A 20,938-nucleotide genomic window follows, 5' to 3' on the forward strand; every position below is an offset into this window, starting at 1 on the left:
GTATATTGGTAGAAACCTTTATTGGTATTAATTTTTGCATACTTCTGGGAATTCTCATCTAATCATAATTTCAGGTACACATAGCTCATGTCCATCTTCATGAAGGACTGCTTTCCCCACTGCAACGCCTCCATCCCCCGCCAGTTGTGCATAAGTAAACATCTGTGTGAAGGATTGGGTATTTATGCAGCTGCGAGAAACGATTTATCATTTCTTTGAAATCCCCACAACAGTGAATCGACCCGTCAGGTTTCACAATCAGTATGACTGGTACTGCCCATTCCACAAACTGTACTGATCTGGTGATTCCTTTGCTTTCCAACCCTCTGGTTTTTGCCTCTACTTTTGCCTGTAAGGTAAATGGCATTGGACACACCTTGCATGATCGTGGAATTGCTGTTTGGTCAACCAGAAAAGTGGCCTCTTTGATAGTCTCTAGACCTTCCTGAAAAGTCTCTGGGTATTTAGTAATGACTTCACTCAGGCAGCCATTTTCTAATTGAAAAATGTTGAGCCAATAAAGTTGAATCTTTCTCAACCAATTTCACCCCATCAAGCTTGGGCCTGAGCCTTTTACTACAATCAGGGGTAACTGAACCAGCTCGTAAGAGACCAGAACCAAAGTTGTGCCCAATTCAGGTGTGGTGGTACTCTTGTATTGAGTTTGCTTGCTGTTAGCAGCTACAATGACTTGCTGACCCGGATCCTTGAGAACATTTTTAACTGTTTGGCCGAGTTAAGTGGTGTTCCCTGAGCTCGCGTGGCAAGGATGTCCACTTGTGTTGGAATACCCTGTAACTCATCTGCTCCACTTCCCACATTTTCTAATGATAAAGCTAGTTGTAGCACCTGTTTGCCCAGTTGGACTTCAACTCAAAGGTGCTTATTCATGGTCACAACATTAATCACACTTACCTAGTGGTCTCTCAGCATCTCACTTAGGATTAAACTGAAGACACATGCTTCTGCCAGTTGCCTTAACCTCGGCAAAAATCCTGCCACTGATTCCCCTGGTTCTTGAATTGCTGAGTAAAACTGAGAATGTCTCAATTAGAGGAGGCGTGGTAATAGTCCTTAGCTAAATCTGTCAACTTTAAAAGGTTTTAGAGTCTGCCTTAGGGAATGTTAGGCTCCTAATGACCGAGAAAACTGTGGGTCCACAGGTGTCAGGAGAATTACTCATTCCTTTTTGTCTGTCCCAGTGTCATTTCTCTGGGAAAGAAAATAATGCATTCTTTCCACATACTGAGCCCAGTCTTTGGAAGGATCAAACGAGTCAATCTTCCCAAATATCAGCATGATGCCAGAAATGCTATCCCCCACCTCAAAGATGACAGTTGCAAGAGAATCTCTTCAGAGGAGTGTTTTCTCTTGTCACAACTGAAATAACTCAATGAAGGCTGGTATCCCATCACCAAGTCATCCTTTATTTACATGTGGATTGAACATGAAACTGACCAGCGAGCTCAGAAACGGCTTCTAGAGTAAACAAAACCCCTGACACTTCTTTTTATCTGTCAACCAGGGCTCCCTGATTGGACCAGGTTAATCAGGGAACTCCTATTCTATGAGGGCCACAATCAGTATACTTCCCCCTTCCCCCTCAATCTGTGGTATTTGACTGGGTCAGACAACGTCAAAAATCACATGACACCAGGTTATAGTCCAACTGGTTTATTTGAAAACACAAGTTTTTGGAGCCTCGCTCCTCCTTGAGGTGCTAATGAGAGAGGGATACCTTAGACACAGAATTTATAAGTAAAAGATCAAAGGGTCGTACAACTGATGCAAAAAAATTGAACAAATGATGAAGGAGCAGCGCGCAGAAATCATGTGATTTCCGATAAACATTGGACTATCACCCGGTGTCGTGTAACTCCAGACTTTGTCCACCCCAGTCCAACACCAGCACCTCTGAATGAATTCATGCCACCATGTGGGCATCACTGGCAAGACTTGTATTTATTGTTCAACTTCTGCTTTCCTTGCAAAGATGGTGGAGTGTTACTGCAGTTTACGTATGCTGATGCACTCTTAGTGCTGTTCGGAAGGGAGCTCCAGAGCCAGTGACAGTCAAGGGATGGTGATGTAGTGCCAAGTCAGGATGGTGTGTGACTTGGAAGGAAAGCTGGATGGTGTTCCCACCCACCTGCTGCCTTTGTTCCTCAATGCAAAACTGTCATGGTGTAATTACAACTTCCTACGTTCGAAGGTGGTGAGGCGTTTATATTGGGAGTAGGATGTAATTACATTCGGCAACTTTGTGATCACTGTTTCTATCCATAGGGTTGGTACAAGAATTTAGAAGAAACAGTGACAGGTTTTTGAGACAGAAAATCTTTGCTGCGTGTGTATAATGTCTTCTAGATATTCTTATATTCTTTATTTCTTCGTAGATGCCACCAACACAGTTAAATACAAATGACGCAATTTGTCAAAATTTCTTATAATTGCCAAGGTGTAGAAATAAATCAGTTGTCGGCAGAATTCAGCCTTTGAAGAAGTTTGAAAATTGAAATGCATTAAAAATTAAAACTCGAGAATCTCTTTCTTTCCCTTGAAAGAAACAAATTGAATACTGCTTTTGTTATAACTACAGTTCTTCTCCTCCTTATATTAAATATGGTCTCCAGAGGCCACTCGTATGAAAGGGTCTTTCTTTGCCATGTAGCCTGTATACTTGTGCTCTCGTTTTAATGCGACTCCTGTGGTTTAAGAGCACTTCAAAAATATTAATGGTTATTAAAAATCTAAAGTGTACCCAGTTCTCCTTGAGCTATGAGTACAGATTTTCTTGCTGGATTTAGTCACAACTCCTTGTTGACAATAGTGGTTCTCAACCAACTGTTGTCTTCTGTAATTAGGCTGCTTTTCTAAAGTAATTCATGTTCACTCTCCTTATTTTGTGAGAGGGAAGACATGACTTACATCTAAAAAGGAATTGAAACATCACCGTTGGTCTTTGTCTGTTATAACAGTGCTGTGTTTTTGTTGAAAATGAATTAAATCTACAAAGCTGCATTTAATTTTTTTTGTTGTGAGTGGTAGATATACAGGAAAAGAAAAGTTAGGGTAATGAGATTCTTTGTAAACTGGCAGATGAGGTAAGAATTGAATATATAAGGTGATGTTTGGTATAAGGAATAGCACACAATGCCTGTTCAGCAGGAACTGGAATCTCGCCTTGATTGAGATCAAAGTCATCTGTGTCTGGGTATAAGGGTTTCTAATGTGAAATAAGTATTGTTTATCTCAACCCAGTTCATTGCATAAAGCTTCCTTTATTTGTAAGAAATAAAGGAATTTGTAAGAATTTCTTTTATAAAATTGGCAAGTCCCTCATTTAAAATGTATTTTTGGAATGTTCTCAGGTATTGTAATTTCAAAATGCATACAAATTTGCGCACAAGATCCCACAAACAGCACTCTGCTAATAAGCAGGAAATCCTTTTTCAAAAATGTTGCTCAAGCCATAAATATTGACCATGGGACCAGGGAGAACTTGCTTGATTTTATTTGAATATTGTTTTGTGGTCTTTTACATCCACCAGAGAGAGCAGATGGAGACCCTGTTTAATATCTTTCTGAAAAGCCACAATTCCAACATTTGTATCTTTTGCTGCAGTACAGTTTTCAACAATGCAGCACTCCCTTAGTACATGTGGCAGCCTGGATTTTTACTCCATTCTGAGTGGGATTTGAACCCAGAACCTTCTGACTGAGATAACAGTCGTACCAACTGAACCAATGCTGTCAATTTGGGGCAAGAATTGACAAACTCGGCAAGAGATAACAGGTTTGGGAAATGAATGTTAAAATTTATTCTGAAAGTGAGATTAAAGCACCTCCACACAGCAGTGCAGCAGGAAATTTGCTCTCCATGAGATGACATTTTGTATGAACTGCTGCTTGTTGATAAAGTAATAAATGGAAAGAATTATTTGGATCTATATTTCCCAGCATTAAATGAATGAAAACATTAAAATCAGAGTGTTCTGTATATTTGTAAGTGAGTACGTATTTTTATTCCATAAATCTTGTGTATTTGATTGATCGACTTCAATGTTTTGGGGGTTTATTTTGCTCTTTCTTTTTCAACAGACAGGTTGCTGCATTCCCTACCTTGGATGCGCGTTGATGACTTATTTCCATACTACTCCCGTACTGTAGCTTAACCAGATTGCTCCTGCCTTATTAATTTGTTCTGTCTTCCCAGTCTGTTCTTAGCTTGAGTTTGACACCTCAATTCAAAGCAAGACTGAACTGTGAGGGGATTTGGAATCGAGTAGTACAACACAGGAGGCCATTGAACACATTATGCCAGCTCTTTGAAAGAGCTATCCATTTAGTCCCAATCCTCCTCTTTTTCCACGTAGCCCTGTAATTTATTACTTTTAAGTATTTATTTGGTTCCCTTTTGAGTATTACAACCAAATCTGCTTCTACCATCTCTTCAGGCAATGCATTTCAAACCATCATAATTTACTACAATTTTTAAAAGTTATTCCGTTGCTTCTGATTCTTTTTCCAATCAGCTTAAATTTGTGTACTCTGGTTTTATTAACTAATTCATCCATGAGATGTGAATGCGATTGGCTTGTACAGTGTTTATTGCCCGGAATACCTGCTGACCCCAACGATCCAGTTATGAATTCAGGTTGCGCATTTTGTCTCTGATTTCATGTAAATATGTGTAGGCAGTATAAAGCTAACGTTTAAAAGTTTTTTAAAAAGTTATACTATAAGCCTCCTTCTCTCCTAAAGATAGAGCTAAGAAGAGCCAGGAGGAGACATGAGAAGTTGGTGGTGGATAGGATCAAGGAAAACCCTAAAGCTTTCTATAAGCATATTAGGAATAATATGTCCAGTCAGGGCAGGCAGGGACAAAGCAGAGAACAAGGAAGGACTGATGAATGAAACTGCATTTATTTCAATGCAAGGAGCCTAACAGGGCATGGTTAGGAACATGGGACTGGGATATCATGGCAATTACAGAAGCATGGCTCAGGGTTGGGCAGGACTGGCAGCTTAATGTTACAGGATACAAATGCTACAGGAAGGATAGAAAGGGAGGCAAGAGAGGAGGGGGAGTGGTGTTTCTGATAAGGGATAGCATTACAGCTGTACTGGGGGAGGAAATCCCTGAAATACATCCAGGGAAGTTATTTGTGTAGAACTGAGAAATAAGAAAGGGATGATCACCTTATTGGGATTGTATTATCGACCCCCTAATAATCAGAGGGAAATTGAGAAACTAATTTGTAAGGAGATCTCAGCTATCTGTAAGAATAATAAGATGGTTATGGTAGGGGATTTTAACTTTCCAAACATAGACAGAGGCTGCCATAGTGTTAAGGGTTTAGATAGAGAGGAATTTGTTAAGTATATACAAGAAAACTTTCTGATTCAGTATGCGGATGTGCCTACTGGAGAAGGTGCAAAGGTTGACCTACTCTTGGGAAATAAGGCAGGGCAGGTGACTGAGGTGGCAGTGTGGGTGCACTTTGGGGCCAGCGACCGTAGTTTTATAACAGTGATGGAAGAAGATAGACCAGATCTAAAAGTTGAAGTTTTAAGTTGGAGAAAGGCCAATTTTGATGGTATTAGGCAAGAACTTTCAAAAGCTGATTGAGGGCAGGTATTTGCAGGTAAAGGGACGGCTGGAAAATGGGAAGCCTTCAGAAATGAGATAACAAGAGTCCAGAGACAGTATATTCCTGTTAGGGTGAAAGGTAAGGCTGGTAGGTAGAGGGAATGCTGGATGACTAAAGAAATTGAGGGTTTGGTTCTGAAAAAGAAGAATCACATGTCAGGTATGGATAGGATAGATCGAGTGAATCCTCTGGCAGCTCATTCCATACATGTACCACCCTCTGCATGAAAATGTTGCCCCTTAGGTGTCCCTCATATTTTTCCCCCCTCATTCTAAACCTATGCTCTCCCGTTCTGGACTCCCCCACCCCAGGGAAAAGAGTTTGTCTATTTAGCCTTTCCGTGCCTCTCATGAATTTATAAACCTCTTTAAGGCCACCCCTCAGCCTCCGTCACTCCAAGGGAAAAAAGCCCCAGCCTATTCAGCCTCTCCATATAGCTCAAATCCTCCAACGCTGGCAACATCCTTGTAAATCTTTTCTGAATCCTTTCAAGTTGCACAACATCTTTCCGATAGGAAGGAAACCAGAATTGCATGCAATATTCCAAAAATGGCCTAACCACCTTGATTAATTGTTATCATTTAATCAACCGCAATATGACCTCCCAACTCCTGTACTCAATACTCCGACCAATAAAGGAAAGCATACCAAATGCTGCCTTCACTGTCCTATCTTCCTGCGACTCTATTTTCAAGGAGCTATGAACCTGCACTCCAAGGTCTCTTTGTTGAGCAACACTCCCTAAGACCTTACCATTAAGTGTACAAGTCCTACTCTGATTTGCTTTTCCAAAATGCAGCATTTATCTGAATTAAATTTCATCTGCCAATCCTCAGCCCATTGGCCATATGATCAAGATCCTGTTGTAATCTGAGGTAACCTTCTTTGCTGTCCACCTCACCTGCAATTTTGGTGTCATCTGCAAACTTACTAACTGTACCTCCTATGTTCACATCCAAATCATTTATATAAATGACGAAAAGTAGTGGACCCAGCACCGATCCTTGTGGTACACCATTGATCACAGGCCTCCAGTCTGAAAAACAACCCTCCTCCACCACCTTCTGTCTTCTATCTTTGAGCCAGTTCTGTATCCAAATGGCTAGTTCTCCCTGTATTCCATGAGATTCCATGAGATGAGAACAAAGACAAAGCAGCCACGAAACGTCTAACAAAATGAACAAAGAAAGATTTTAAAAAAAGGTCACTCCTTTAGCCCACCAAGACTGCATCTTTCTGAACCAAATACCTTTTGCCTCTCCACTATCCATATCCCTCTCTTCCCTGCCTATTCAGATATTTCTCAAGATGTCTCTTTAATGGTGCTGTTATATTTTGCTCCAGCACTACATGTGGCAGTAATTTCCAGGTACTTACCATCCTCGATGGAAAATTAAACCACTTCTTACGTTGCCTTTAATCTTACCCCTTTAAACAATGGCTCCCGTAGTTTATGCGACCCCAACTTTGGTTGAGATACAGAATTTGAGAATTGCTGTTTTCAGAGGTTCGGCATCTTTCGAAGCAAATAAATTTCCAGAGCAGGCTGCTCACTGAAGGGAAGAAACTGCTCACTCTAACTATAAATTTCCTGCTACATATGGGATACTGTAGGACTGCTAACTTTGTATGGTTGTTTGAAAAGGGCAGGAACCTGAGTTAGTGCAAGCCAGTCAGCTTCACTTTGTTGATCGAATTATTGAGAAAAATTGAGGAACGATATAACTATCATTTGGAGAGAACAATTAATCAAGGCAGTCAGAAGAGACTTGTCAAGAGATACTTGTGTTATGTAGTTGACATGTAGTTTATCAAGGCTTTTGACACTGTCCCACATGTTAAGAAAAGAAAGACCATATGGAATCAGGGAAATGTGACATGTTGGAGCCAAAATCAGCTTAAGGCACGAAGTGAAGCTTGATGGATGCTTTGCAAGGATGGTGACAGATGACATAAAATCTGGCAGAATTGTAGGCTGAGGAGGACAGTTTGGAACTCCAAAAGGACATTGACAGTTTGGTGGAGTGGGCAACTAGGTGGCAAATGAGTTTCCATGCAGAGAAGTGTGAGGTGATGCATTTTGATCAGAAGAACTGCGAAAGACTATTTCAAATCGGGGTTACAATTGCAGGGGAGGGGGCTGAGAGAAGACTTGATAGAAGTTTTCAAAATCATAAGCAGGGTAGATAGAACAGGGCGAAACTGTTTTTGCTCATAAAATGCACAAGAAGAGGAAAGATTGGATGTACTGCAGTTTTGTTCTTGGGAACAGAGGATGCTGAGGAGAGATTTAATGGAGTGTCTAAAATTGATAGCCCTGATAGAGTGAATAGAAAGGATCCAGTTTTATTATCAGAATGTCTATTAACCAGGGATGCAGAATTAAAGTAGTAGGGAGAAAGATTTTTAAAACTTCATTCATGGGATGTGAATGTTCCACTCTGGATCCTGAATTTATTTCCCATCCCTAATTGTCCATGAGAAGATGGTGGTGGGCTATCTCCCAGAACCACTGCAGTTCTTGTGTTATAGCTATTGGAGCAGATTTTTCCCAGATTTTCACTGTGTCTTGGTACACGTGACAATAAATTTAATTCATTCATTTATCCAGTAATGGTGATGATAGGTGAGTTGAGAAGTTTTTATTTTAGTGATAGATTCTGGAATTTGCTGTTTGAAAGTTAGAGCAAAAATCCTGATCCATTTTTTAAAAAAATTGAATATACACTTGATTTGCTGTAAATTACAAGGCCAAATGGACCAATAACTGGAAGGTAGAATAAGATTAGATTGATAGTTATGTTATGGCTAGCAAAGGCATAATGAGTTGAATAGTTTCCTTCTGTGCTATAAATTTTCAACAGCGAGTTTTGAGAAGATTTGTAGCTGAGGTTGAGGGTCTGGATGTAGGTTTGCTTGCTGACCTGGAAGGATCATTATCAGTGAAGAAACATCTGAAAATGAACCTTTCAGCTCAGCAAGCAAACCTACATCCAAACTTTTCAGCACTTAGTCCTTTAAATCTGGTTTCATTCTAAAAAGTCTCTTCTGCAATCTTTCTATAGCTTAGATCCTCACTAATGTCTCATATGGAATTGGAATTAATGCGAAAGCTGAGAATTATTTTCTAGTGTTTGCTAAACTTTTATCATGTATTTTGTGCGATCCTTATCTAATAATAAAGCCATGGAGCACACCTTTTTTTGACATTTGTTACGATCCCAAAGAGGCCAGTAAATGTTTTTTTAAGAAAAACTTTGTTATGTGAAAGTGTGGCGCAGCAAAAATTCATATTTAAGACTTTCACTGGAACAAACAAAATTAATTGTTGGCAACTTAGACTTTAAGCTGGAGGACTTTCCCCTTTTATTTTTGAGACAATTGAATCATTATTTTACATGTCTGCTTTATACTGTCCCTGATTTAGAAATTCAACTTTCCTGGATCTCTTTGAAAGTCCCAAGGGTTTATTTTTTTCTTTTTTAAGCCTGGTAGCCTTTGACCCGAGAACTGTCTTCCATGATAAGGGTCTTTTCTAACATTTCTCCCTTTAGTGTGAGCGAAGCAAAACTTGAGTACAGATTATGCGAATGCTTTCAGTGTATCCTTAAATTTATGAAATAGCCTGAAAATATAACAACCGTATATTGCCTCAACTTATTCTTCTTTCCAAAATATATCACTTCACAATTCATGGCATGCTGTGTTTACAACATTGCTCAGTGTGGAGGCAGAGCAGGTGGTTAAGCTCCCCTCTGCTTGAATGGTTTACAAGACTGAGCTGTTGGTAATGTTACTGAAAAATAAACTGGCTTAATTTATTTGCAGCGCAAGTATCCTCATCCTCCGAGACCAAACAGTGTAAGAATCTATGAAGCACATGTTGGAATTGCATCGCCTGAGGGGAAAATTGCCTCTTATAAGAACTTCACACACAATATGCTGGTCAGAATTAAGAAGCTAGGTAAGCTATTGCAAAATGGTTGATTGCTGTGCCATGAACTAGTACTGCATTCAAAAAAGTACTGATAATATTTGAGAATTGATTAGGTCAGAGTGTGATTTCTATGTTTTCTGGAATACACAGGAGTTAACCGGATTCACTGTTAGTACACTGACATGGTGATGCCATGGCATATCAATGGGGACATGATTTTGAATCCCACTGTTTTAGGTCGTAAAATTCAGCAAAAATCTGGAATAAAAAAGTACCCTCATGACGACGATGAGAATGCCGTTGAGGTTCACTAATGTCCTTTAGGGAAGGAATTCCTCAGCTGATCTGGCCTGCATGTGACTCCAGACCTGCAGCAAAATGATTGACTATTAGGAGTGGGCAATGAATGATAGCCCAGTCAACAATGCGCACATCCCATCGATGAATATGTTAAAAATTCCTGGTGGGAATATTTTAATATGCAAGGGGATTCATTTGGTGCTTAGAAAATCTCAGGTTGTTAGGTGTAAAAAAGATTTGAGGTTGCACTGTGCTAGTGAGCAAGTTCACCAACAGAGACAGGCCTTAACCACAGTGTTGAATCACAAAAATAGAAATTGCTGCAGAAACTCAGCATCAGGTCTGGCAGTATCTGTGGAGAGAAAGCAGAGTTAATACTTTGAGTTCAGTGACCTGTCTTCCAAACTGTGGAACCACAGTTCTGATCTGCGATGGTCCTGGGGACTCGGTTGGTGCTCTGAACACTCCGGGTACTAAAAGTGGTGTTGGGCCATGAAAGAGATTCATCTGTTGGTGCCATGTTACTGAGATTCTGTGATGTCACTTCTGCCAACATCTTCCAGATTATTCCCAGTTTGAATTGCCAACCCCAGGTCAGGGGCAAGTTGTTTTTTTTAATTCACTCCATGGGTGTCGGGGGTGTTGGCAGGGTCTGCATTGAACCACAGCAGTAAAGGAGAAGAAAAACTATGAGGTTTCTACCCATGAATTGTTGAAGCTTGCAGATAAACTAAGCTCTAGTAAATTATTTCCATTATTGTTTGTGCCGCCACCTAATCTCTCAACAGTCATAGAGTCAGAGTCTCGGAGATGTACAGCATGGAAACAGACCTTTTGGTCCAACTCGTCCATGCCGGCGAGATATCCCAACCCAATCTAGTCTCACCTGCCAGCACCTGGCCCATATCCCTCCAAACCCTTCCTATTCATATATTCATCCAGATACCTTTTAAATGTTGCAATTATAGTAGTCTCCACCACTTCCTCTTCCTCTGGCAGCTCATTCCATACACGTACCACCCTCTGTGTGAAAAAGTTGCCCCTTAGGTCTCTCACACTAAACCTATGCCCTGTCATTCTAGACTCACCGACCCCACCGTAAAGACTTTGTCTATTTGTCCTATCCATGCCCCTCATGATTTTATAAACTTTTATAAGGTCACCCCTCAGCCTCTGACACTCCAGGGAAAACATCCCTAGCCTCTTCAACCTCTCCCTATAGCTCAAATCCTCCACCCTGGCAACATCCTTGTAAATCTCTTCTGAACCCTTTCAAGTTTCACAACATTTTTCCGATAGGAAGGAGACCAGAATTGCTTGCAATATTCCAACAGTGGCCTAACCAATGTCCTGTACAGTCGCAATATGACCCCCCAACTCCTATACTCAATACTCTGACCAATAAAGGAAAGCATACCAAATGTCATCTTCGCTATCCCATCTACCTGCGACTTTACCTTCAAGGAGCTGTGAACCTGCACTCCAAGGCCTCTTTGTTGAGTAACACTCCCTAGGACCTTACCATTAAGTGTATAAGTCCTGCTAAGATTTGCTTTCCCAAAATGCAACACCTCATATTTATTTAAATTAAACTCCATCTGCCACATCTCAGCCCATTCTCCCATTTGGTCAAGATCGTGTTGTAATCTGAGGTAATTTTCTGCAACTCCAGTTTTGGTGTGATCTGCAAACTTACCAACTATACTTCTTCTGCTCACGTCCAAATCATTTATATTAATGATGAAAAATAGTGGACCCAGCACCGATCCTTGTGGCACTCCACTGGTCACAGGCCTCCAGTCTGAAAAACAACCCTCCACCACCACCCTCTTTCTTCTACCTTTGATCCAGTTTTGTAACGATCAGCCCCATCTCAGCTGAGGGCCACACTCTCTCAGGTTAGCCTTGAGTACACTTAGTGCAAAATTAATGCATCAGATATGTCAGGTGAATGGCTCTGTTGAGAATCATCAGTTAATGTCCAGTGTCTTAACAAAGTCACGTATGTCTATAAGCATACTTTTTGTTTGCGGAAAGCAGGTTAAGGACCAACCTGGTGGCTGCACTTGTAACAATAATGGTGTTTTTGACAAATTATAGTAAAATTTCTGTTGTTCACTTACAACAGACTCAGACAGTTGAGGAAATGTTGGATCGGGCCTGACGGGTTTAATTTACTAAAATTGGCAGATTTTTTTCAAAATGTATTATTTACTTGGTAAGAATAGATATCCGGTTGCAAGGGTGTCATGGGAAATCAAAAGGAAAACTGGTTAAAAATGTTCTTTATATTGCTCAGTTCAGGCTTGGCATAAAGCTGCTCTCATTTTACTCTGAGCATCTCTTGAACCACAAAAGGCATAGACCCTGATGGACCAATAAAATGTATTATTTCTGAAGCAGCAGCTTCTGTGCTGTGTTTGAATAACTTTCATGAATTTCTTTGTCTCTTCCTCTCTTTCAAGATGCTCCTTAAAATTTACCTCTCTGTTCAAGGTTTTGTATGTGAATATTTCTTTGTGGCTGGCTGTCAAATTTAGTTTCCTACTATTTCTATGAAGTGTCTTTAGATGTTTTACAAAGTTGAAAGTTCTGTGTCGTTGCAAGTGTTATCAAAGAGTGTCATCATGCTCAGTTTACCAAGATATGTCACTGAACGCAAGGCCTGTTTTCAGTGATTCCAACGGTAACTCACCTTTAGATAGGAACATCGTTTTGTATTTTTATACTAAAATATATGTGCAAGAAAAGTTTTAGACTGGAATTAATTTCCTTTAGTATCAGCGGGATTCTGAGTTTTTCTCTTGCTGGCAGCGTCACTCTAAAGTGTATCTCCATTGGGAGTCTAAATAGGTACATGTATTCCTGACTGCTGATTTAAATTTGATGCATTGGAATGAATGACTTACATTATGGCATGAGATAAGGAATGTGTGTTTCAAAGCTCCGAAGCAAGTCATGATCTGAGATGCTGGGCTTATACTCACATAACCCTATTATGAAGCTACCTGCTCTTTGAATGCCCCAAGTTAGTACAGAATAGTCCTCTGGGGAGCAGGAAAAAATTGCATTCTCTGTAAAAATTTGAGTAGTATGAAGTTAATTATTCATTTTTATTCTTTTTATTCTTTGCAGAGTATTCCACCCCCCCCCCCCCCCCCCCCCACCTTCCCAATTAGTTGGGTTTTATTATCTGACAGCAAGTTGTTGACACCTATTTTTGTTGGCAAAGTGAATAGATGATCATTTTGTCCTTTTTATGACAAAGATAAAATACTGTGGATTCCATAAATCTGAAACAAAGGGAAAGCAGTACTCAGCAAAACTGGCATCATATATGGAGGGAAAAGCAGTTGAAAGTTTCAGTTTGAGGTTCAGCATGGGGTTAGATACAGAGTAGATATAGAAACTAGGAGTAGGTCATTTGGTCCTTTGAGCCTGCTCTGCCATTCAATAGGCTCAAGGCTGAGCCTCTATCTCAATGCCATTTTCTCAGTTTCTCCCTGCAGTGATTGGTACCAGGTGAGATCCTTGATTGAGGGAGCCCTGGCTGACAGATATAAATTAGAGTGTCAGAATCTCCTCACTTGAGGGACTGACTCTGAGCTGGCTGGCCACAGCCATTGTACATGTAATTAAAGGGTGACTTGGTGACAGGACACCAGCCTCTGTGTAGTTTTTTTCTGTGGTGACTAAAATGGGATGGTACATGCCTGAAGTACATTTCACTAGCAACAGTCATCTTTGAGTTTAGAAAGCATTTCTGGTATCATGCCTTTGTTTTGGAACCTTGGCTCATTCGATCCTGCTGTCGAAGACTGGGCCCAGTATGTGGAACGCATGTGATTGAAAAGCAGCAAGCATCATTTGCAATACACAGACTCCCAGATGTATGGATCATGGACAATGGGACACTATTTACCAGCTAGGAATATGAGTATTTCCTAAACTTGAATGGCATACAGCGTGTAAGGACAGCTCCATCCCCTCCATTGTCCAGTGGTCTGGCGGCAAGAGGTGTCCACATGTTAAGGGCAGGCCTATCAGTGTTACTTGACACCAAACTGTCCTGGTTCCTGTTCAATTAAAGGACCATCCCTCATGCAACAACAGGGATAGCTCCAGCAGAATTGCTAATGGGGAGAAGTCTCCACATCAGGTTAAATCTGATATTCCTGGACATGGGGGGAGGGTGAGATGGCAGCAGGAATGCCAGTGCCAGCCACATGCTTCCTCCAAGTGAGACAGAGAGAGAGAGAGAGAAACACACAAGTTTTTTTCAGGAGATGATGTTCGGTGCTGGAACTATGGAAATGGTCCTGTAGAGGTATGAGGCGAAGTCGGCATGAACTCAGGTCTCGTGACATACAAAATTCGGGTAGGTCATGTTGTCCTGAGCAAACATGTGAATCACCTGAAAGCTGCTACCTTGCAAATGGGGCAGGAGTAAAATATACCTGGCCCCTCAGAACAGCCAGAAGGTCTGTGTGTTCTCCTCCTCCATTTAGTGTTGAGTCCAAGATGGATGCAGCCTCGATACCATTAGCGCCGGAAGAAGAGAAGGAAACTCTCCCGAGCTGCAAGAGATGAGCTACCGTCTGGTGCATGCCACCCTGTCAGAGTCTGAATCAGAGGAACCAGACTTGGGATGAAACCATTGCAGGACAAGCTTCGAGAAAGACCAGTCCTACATCCCTGGACTCGGAGGGTTCTGGGGGGGGGAAGGGAGGAGAGGTGTTGTTGCAGTGATTGGAAACAGATGGATCTCATTGACTATGAGATCCTTGATTGGCCCAGGTTAACAACCCCAATCAGAGAGCTCTGGGTAATAGATATTAACAGGAGATTCAGAATCTCCTCACTTGAGGGACTGACTCTGAGCTGGCTGGCCACAGCTAGTGTCCTGTGCACATATAAATGAAGGGTGACTTGGTGATGGGATATGGGCCTCTGTGCAGTTATTTCATTCTCCATGCCCCTGATGTTTTTAAACATTATAAATCTCTTCCTTGAATATACTGAATCACCCAGTCTCCACAGTTCCCTCTATGATGTTCCCATCAAAGAGTCCCTGGACAGGGACAACACAGGGTTAGGATCAGAGTAAAGTGCACTCTACATCATTACCATCAAATAATTCCTCAGGCAGGTACAGCGTGTGGTTAGATAAAGAGTGAAGCTTCTGTTACACCGTCCCTATCAAACGCACCTCGGGCCGGTACAGCATAGTGTATTGTAGTACCAAACAATTTATATTTACATAATGAGGCACCTCACAGAAATATTTTAAAAATAATTATAATGTAGAACCGCATTGCAATATTAGGTCGATGATCAAAAGCTTGGTTAAAGGGATTTATAATCAGAGTTTTTCAAAGAAGAAAATGTATACAGAACTTGGGAACTAAGCAATTTAAGGCATGGCTGCAAATAATGAAGGAGCAATGATATGAATGCAATGGAGACCAAAATTACAGGAATGCAAATATCAGAGAGTTGCTGAGTTTGAGAAGATTGCATAGATCAGGAAGGACAGGGGCCATGGGGGAATTTGAAAATGGGGATGAGAATGTTAAAATTGAAATGTTGTTTGACTGGGGACTAAAATAGGTCAAATTGGTTGAATTTATAATTAAATATTGGGTGATTTATCAGTCTGAAGTTTTCAAGGTATTGAGAGAGAACTAGTGTGGATTTGTAAAGGGCTGGTCATGCCTGAGGAATCTAATTGAATTTTGTGTGGAAGTGACTGAAGTAGTGTACCAGGGAATGCCTGAGGCAGTTATTTATATGGATTTCCAGAAGGCATTTGATAAAGTTCCCGATAAGACATTATTAGTTAAAATTGAAGCTCATGGAATTGGAATCAAGTTATAGACTTGATTAAGTAATTGCTTGAGTGACAGGGGATAGATAGTATGGGTAATGGTCTCATTGGCAGGATGTGACTAGTAATATCCATAAGGATCTGCATTGAGCCTTAGCTATTTGTTTTAGTTGTTAGCAGCATGGATAATGGGATGCAAAGTAGGATAGATGCATTCAGTAATGGCATTAAGATGGGTGATATTGTAAGTAGTGTTGATGGAAGCGTGAGTAGGCTACACTTAGTTTTGGTACAAGCGCATTCCTTTCAGGAGGAGCCATCAGCAGCCAGAGGGAAGAGCCTATACAGGGGAAAATGTAAAATCGAGCCCGGGGTTTCTCGGTATGGGCACATTCCTTTCAGGAAGAGCCAGCACCACCCATTCTGGGGAAGCTTCCTACCCTTGTCACGGGAGAAAAGGAGCATGGTGTCGGATTGGTTGCTGCTAATTTGTATTAATCCATTCATTCCCTTGATGTTAAGGTGATGGAATTTCACTGCAGTACAGGGTGAGTGTGCCTCAGCCTTTCTAAAGGGTTAGTACAGTTTGTTCATCTTCTGGTTAACACATGGAGTCCGGAGAGTTAGATAAGTAGGAGTGCACAACTAGATGGCATATTTATAAAGTGAGCGACTTGAAAAGGATGCAAGGGGCAACATTTTTACACAGAGAACATTTTTTATGTGGAACGAACTGCCAGAGAATGGTGGATGCAGGTCTAGTTATAACTTTTGAAAGATATTGGATAATTTCATGAATAGGAAAGGTTTGAAGGGTTATGGGCCAAGTGCAGGCAGGTGGGATTAGTTTAGACTGGGAACATGGTCAGCCCTTGGACTAGTTGGACCAAAGGGTCTGTTTCTGTGCTGTGCTGCTCTATGACTTGAGTGGGGGTGGCTTTTGTTACTGTAATTTTTAAGTAGCTAACTGAAATTTTACTTGTAATTGAACAGCCAATACAGGATTCATCACGTCAGTTGGTGGGATTTTGTGTTCTACCTGTGAGATTTGGTTAATAACAGAAGCAAAGAACATCCTTGATATTTACACCTGCAGGAAGTGTACTCACTTTCAGCTGACAATGAATGAATGGGTCGCCACAGAAATGTCAGAGAGAGGGTCATAGACAGAAGCTATAGAAATGTGGTCATGCCCAAGGTAAAGGAAGCTAGATGGGTGATTGCTAGACAAAGCAGGCAGTCAGTGCAGGTGCCCCCTGCTGCTCTTTCCCTGTCAAACAGGTATTCAGTTTTGGGTACTGATGAGGGGATGGCCCATTTGGTGGGCCAGCAGCAGCAGCCAGAGTGGTGGCACCACAGCTGACCCTGCTGTACAGAGGGAAGGGACAAAGCAAAGTAGATCAACAGTAATTGGAGATTCACTAGCTAGAGGCACAGATAGGTGCTTATATGGGCGTGAGAGATACTCCAAATGGTATGTTGTCTTCCTGGTGCCAGCGTTATGGGTGTCTCTGTGTGAGAGTACAGGGCATCTTGAAATGGAATGGTAAACAGACAGAAGACATCGTCCACATGGGCACAAATGACACAGATAGGAAGAGTGACAAGGTCGTGCGACAACAGTTCAGGATATTAGATAGTAAACTGAAAAGAGGCACCTCGAGGGTAGTAATCTCAAGACTACTCCTCATGCCATGTGCTACTGAGGCTAGGAACAGAGACATATTATAATTGAACACCAAGGTAAAGAGCTGGTGTAGGTGGGAGGGCTTCAGACATGTGCATCATTGGGATTTCTTCCAGGGAAGGTAGGACCTGTACAAAAAAGGACAGATTGCACCTAAACAGGAGGAGCATCAATATCCTGTTTGGGGGATATGATAGTGCCACTCAGAAGGATTTCAATTAGTGTAACGGGGGTTGGGGAACAGGTCAGTCAGTATAGACATTGGGGAAGAGCTTGAGTTTAGGGCAAATATAGCTAAGAGCCATCAGCAGTCAGAGGGAAGAGCCTATACAGGCTGAGTTTGCTGAGCTGAGCAAAACTAGAGGCCTGGGCTATATTTGCTTCAATGCAAGAAGTGTTACAGGTAAGATTGATGAACTTAGGGTATGGATTAATATATACAATTATAGTATTTCTATCAGAGACATGGTTGAAAGAGGGAGGATTGGCAACTTAATATTTCAGGATATCGATATTTTAGACAAGACAGAGGAGGAAGCCAAGAGGTGGGGGAGTTGCGTTACAGTTTAGAGAGCATATCACAGCTGTCTTGAGGGAGGACACCCTGGAGGGATCTTGCAGAGGGGCGTTATAGATACAGCTCAGGAATAGGAAGCATGCAATCACAATGCTGGGATTGTACTACTGAGCTCCCAGTTGTCAGCAAGAGATAGACAAAGAGATATGTAGTCAGATTGTGGAAAGATGTCAAAATAACAGGATTGTTGTGGTGGGTGATTTGAACTTCCCCCATATTGACTGGGATTCCCTGGGTATGAGAGTTTGGTTGGAGAGCAGTTTGTCAGTTGTGTCCAAGAGGGTGGTTTTGAAACAATATGTGGATAGTCAATGAAGACAGGGTCCATACAGGGCCTGGTACTGGGAAATAAGCCCAGACAAGTGATCAAAGTTTTAGTGGGAGAACATTTTGGGAATAATGACCATAATTCGATAAATCTTCGGATGCTTATGGATAAGGACAAAAGTGGACCTCGGATGAAGTTGTTAAATTGTGGAAAGGCCAACCATAGCCAAATTAGGCAAGGTTTGCAGAACTTTGATTGGGATCAGCTGTTTGAGGGTAAATCCACATCTGACATGTGGGAGTCTTTTAAGGACCAATTGATTAGAGTGCAGGACAGGCATGTATCTGTAAAAATGAAGGACGGGAATTTGCAGAATTCGAGAACCTTGGCATTTGTCAGCTTAGTCAAATAAAAAGGAAGCATATCTTGAAGAAAAAAAGAGAAAGTAGGAAGGAACTCAAACAGGGAGGTTGGAGGGCTAAGAGGGGCTATGAAATGTCCTTGGCTAGTAGGGGTGAGGAAAATCCCAAGGCATGTTATATATAGATTAGGAGCAAGAGAGTAACCCACTCAAGGATAAAGGAGGGAGGTTATGTGTGGAGCCAGAGGAAATGGGTGAGATCCTTGATAAGCACTTTTATATCAGTATTTACCAAAGAGAAGGACATGAGGAATGTTGAGGTTCAGGAAAAGTGTGTGAATACTCTCGGGCAGGTCAACATAATGAAGGAAGAAGTGTTGGGTGACTTGAAATACATTAAGGTAGACAAATCCCCAAAGGCCAGATGGAATTTAACCCAAGACGCTGGGAGGTTTTATGACGTTGAAGACATATACTGTACCTTTAAGGGATAGAGAATGATGATCTGAACTGTGAACTTATAAGTGCCTGTGTATGTGACAAAATGGCAGTCCCAAAGTCGACTGGAAAATTGAAAATATGTAACATGTGGCTGTGAAATGGATACCTGAGTTTAGGTTGCTGGTCTTGTAATCAGTTTAAATTGTGCCCCAGAATATTAAAACCCAGTCGAGTTTGAATTTATTGTTTTGCCAACATCAAACCAATGAGATGATCCGATGTTAGGGATACAAGAATGCAGTCATTTTGAAAACTGGTCAGAGAGCAAATGCCATAAGAGAGAAACTGCTGGAAAGCTAATTGTGCATCTAACATCTTGCTCTCAAAGAAATTACATAACACTCTCTATCAAAGATACCTCTTCATGTGAAACATACTCACAGTAAAAAGAAAGACAATGACCCAGGGAGATCAGCAGCAAGAAAATTTGAAGACAGCAGAGAAGATAAAGACTGTGATTTTGTAATTAAGCTAATTTTATTACATGTCTTATTGCAACAGCATATTGCTATAGAGTTGGAGTCAGAGAGTAAGCAGTTAAGAGAAAGGAGAGGCTTAGTTTTGTGAATTATTTTTGTTTAATGTTCACTTTCAGAGTAAGAAAATAAATTGATATTATTTTCTTTAAATAGTAGAATTTAGGAATTCTCTGCCGAGCTTTTCTGATGTTTAGTTTAATTAACAGAAAAGGTTCACCTCTGTGTCGTAACAGAGGCTAGGGAGGAAATAGCTGGGGCCGTAAGTGATATTTTTGCATCCCCTGTGGCCTCAGGCGAGATTCCAGAGGACTGGAGAATGATCAATGATGTTCCTTTGTTTAAGAAGGGAAAGAAAGATAATCCAGGAAATTACAGGCCAGTGAGCCTGACATCAACAGTGGAGAAGCTGTTGAAGAAGATACTGAGAGACGAGATCTATTCATTTGTTAGTGATAGTATGGGTTTGTGCGGGGAAGGCCTATCTCACCAAACTGATTTGAGTCTTTTGAGGAGGTGAAAAAAATGATTGAGGCAAGGGTAGTGGATGTTGTCTACATGGACTTTCCTGATGAAGGGCTTATGCCCAACACATTGACTCTCCTGCTCCTCAGATGCTGCCTGACCTGTGCTTTTCCAGCACCACAATTTTCAACTCTACCTGGAGTTTAGTATGGCAATTGATAAGGAACCTTATGGCAGGCTGTTACAAAAGATACTGTCTCGTGGGATCCAGACTGATCCAAGTTGGCTTGTTGGATACAAAACTGGCTACATCTTCAAAGATAGACGGTGGCTTTAGAAGGCTGCTTTTCAGAATGGGGATTGGTAATTGGTGGTGTTCCACAGGTATCGGCTGCTGGAACCTTTGTTGGTTGTAATATATAAAAAATGATTTGGGCACAAATATAGGTAGTCTGATCAGTATGTTTGCAGATGACACCAACATTGATAGAGTTGCAATTAGTGAGGAGATTGTCAAAGGATGCAATGCGATATACATAGATTCAAAGAGTGTGGTGCTGGAAAAGCACGGCTGGTCAGGCAGCATCCGAGGAGCAGGAGAGTTGACATTTTGAGCTTAAGCTGTTCATCAGGAATGAGGGGGTGAACCAAGGGGGCTGAGAGATAAATGAGACGGGTGGGCTGGGGAGGGAAGGTAGCTGAGAGTGCAATAAGTAGATGAAGGTGGTGGCAAAGGTGATAGGTCAGAGCAGATAGGTGGGAAGGAAGATGGACAGGTAGGACAGTTCAAGAGGGCAGTGCTGATTTGGAGGGTTGGATCTAGGATAAGATGTGGAGAGGGGAAATGGGCAAACTATTGAAATCCATGTTGATCATCTGTGGTTG

At 41.4% G+C, this 20,938-nt stretch overlaps 1 protein-coding gene across 4 annotated transcripts in view; it reads left to right on the top strand.

Moving 5' to 3' along the window:
- LOC122555434 (1,4-alpha-glucan-branching enzyme) overlaps positions 1-20,938 on the top strand; it is a 628,967-nt gene that overhangs the window by 315,790 nt on the left and 292,239 nt on the right. For all 4 annotated transcript variants that reach the window (XM_087992439.1, XM_087992437.1, XM_087992438.1 and 1 more), the window contains exon 5: positions 9,483-9,618. In XM_087992439.1, the coding sequence (XP_087848565.1) occupies positions 9,483-9,618 (136 nt within the window). The remainder of the gene's footprint in view (positions 1-9,482; positions 9,619-20,938) is intronic.

Source organism: Chiloscyllium plagiosum, unplaced genomic scaffold (assembly GCF_037043375.1).
Source record: "Chiloscyllium plagiosum isolate Xiang-an unplaced genomic scaffold, Cpla_swu_hap1 HiC_scaffold_12, whole genome shotgun sequence".
NCBI classification, from domain to species: Eukaryota; Metazoa; Chordata; class Chondrichthyes; order Orectolobiformes; family Hemiscylliidae; genus Chiloscyllium; species Chiloscyllium plagiosum.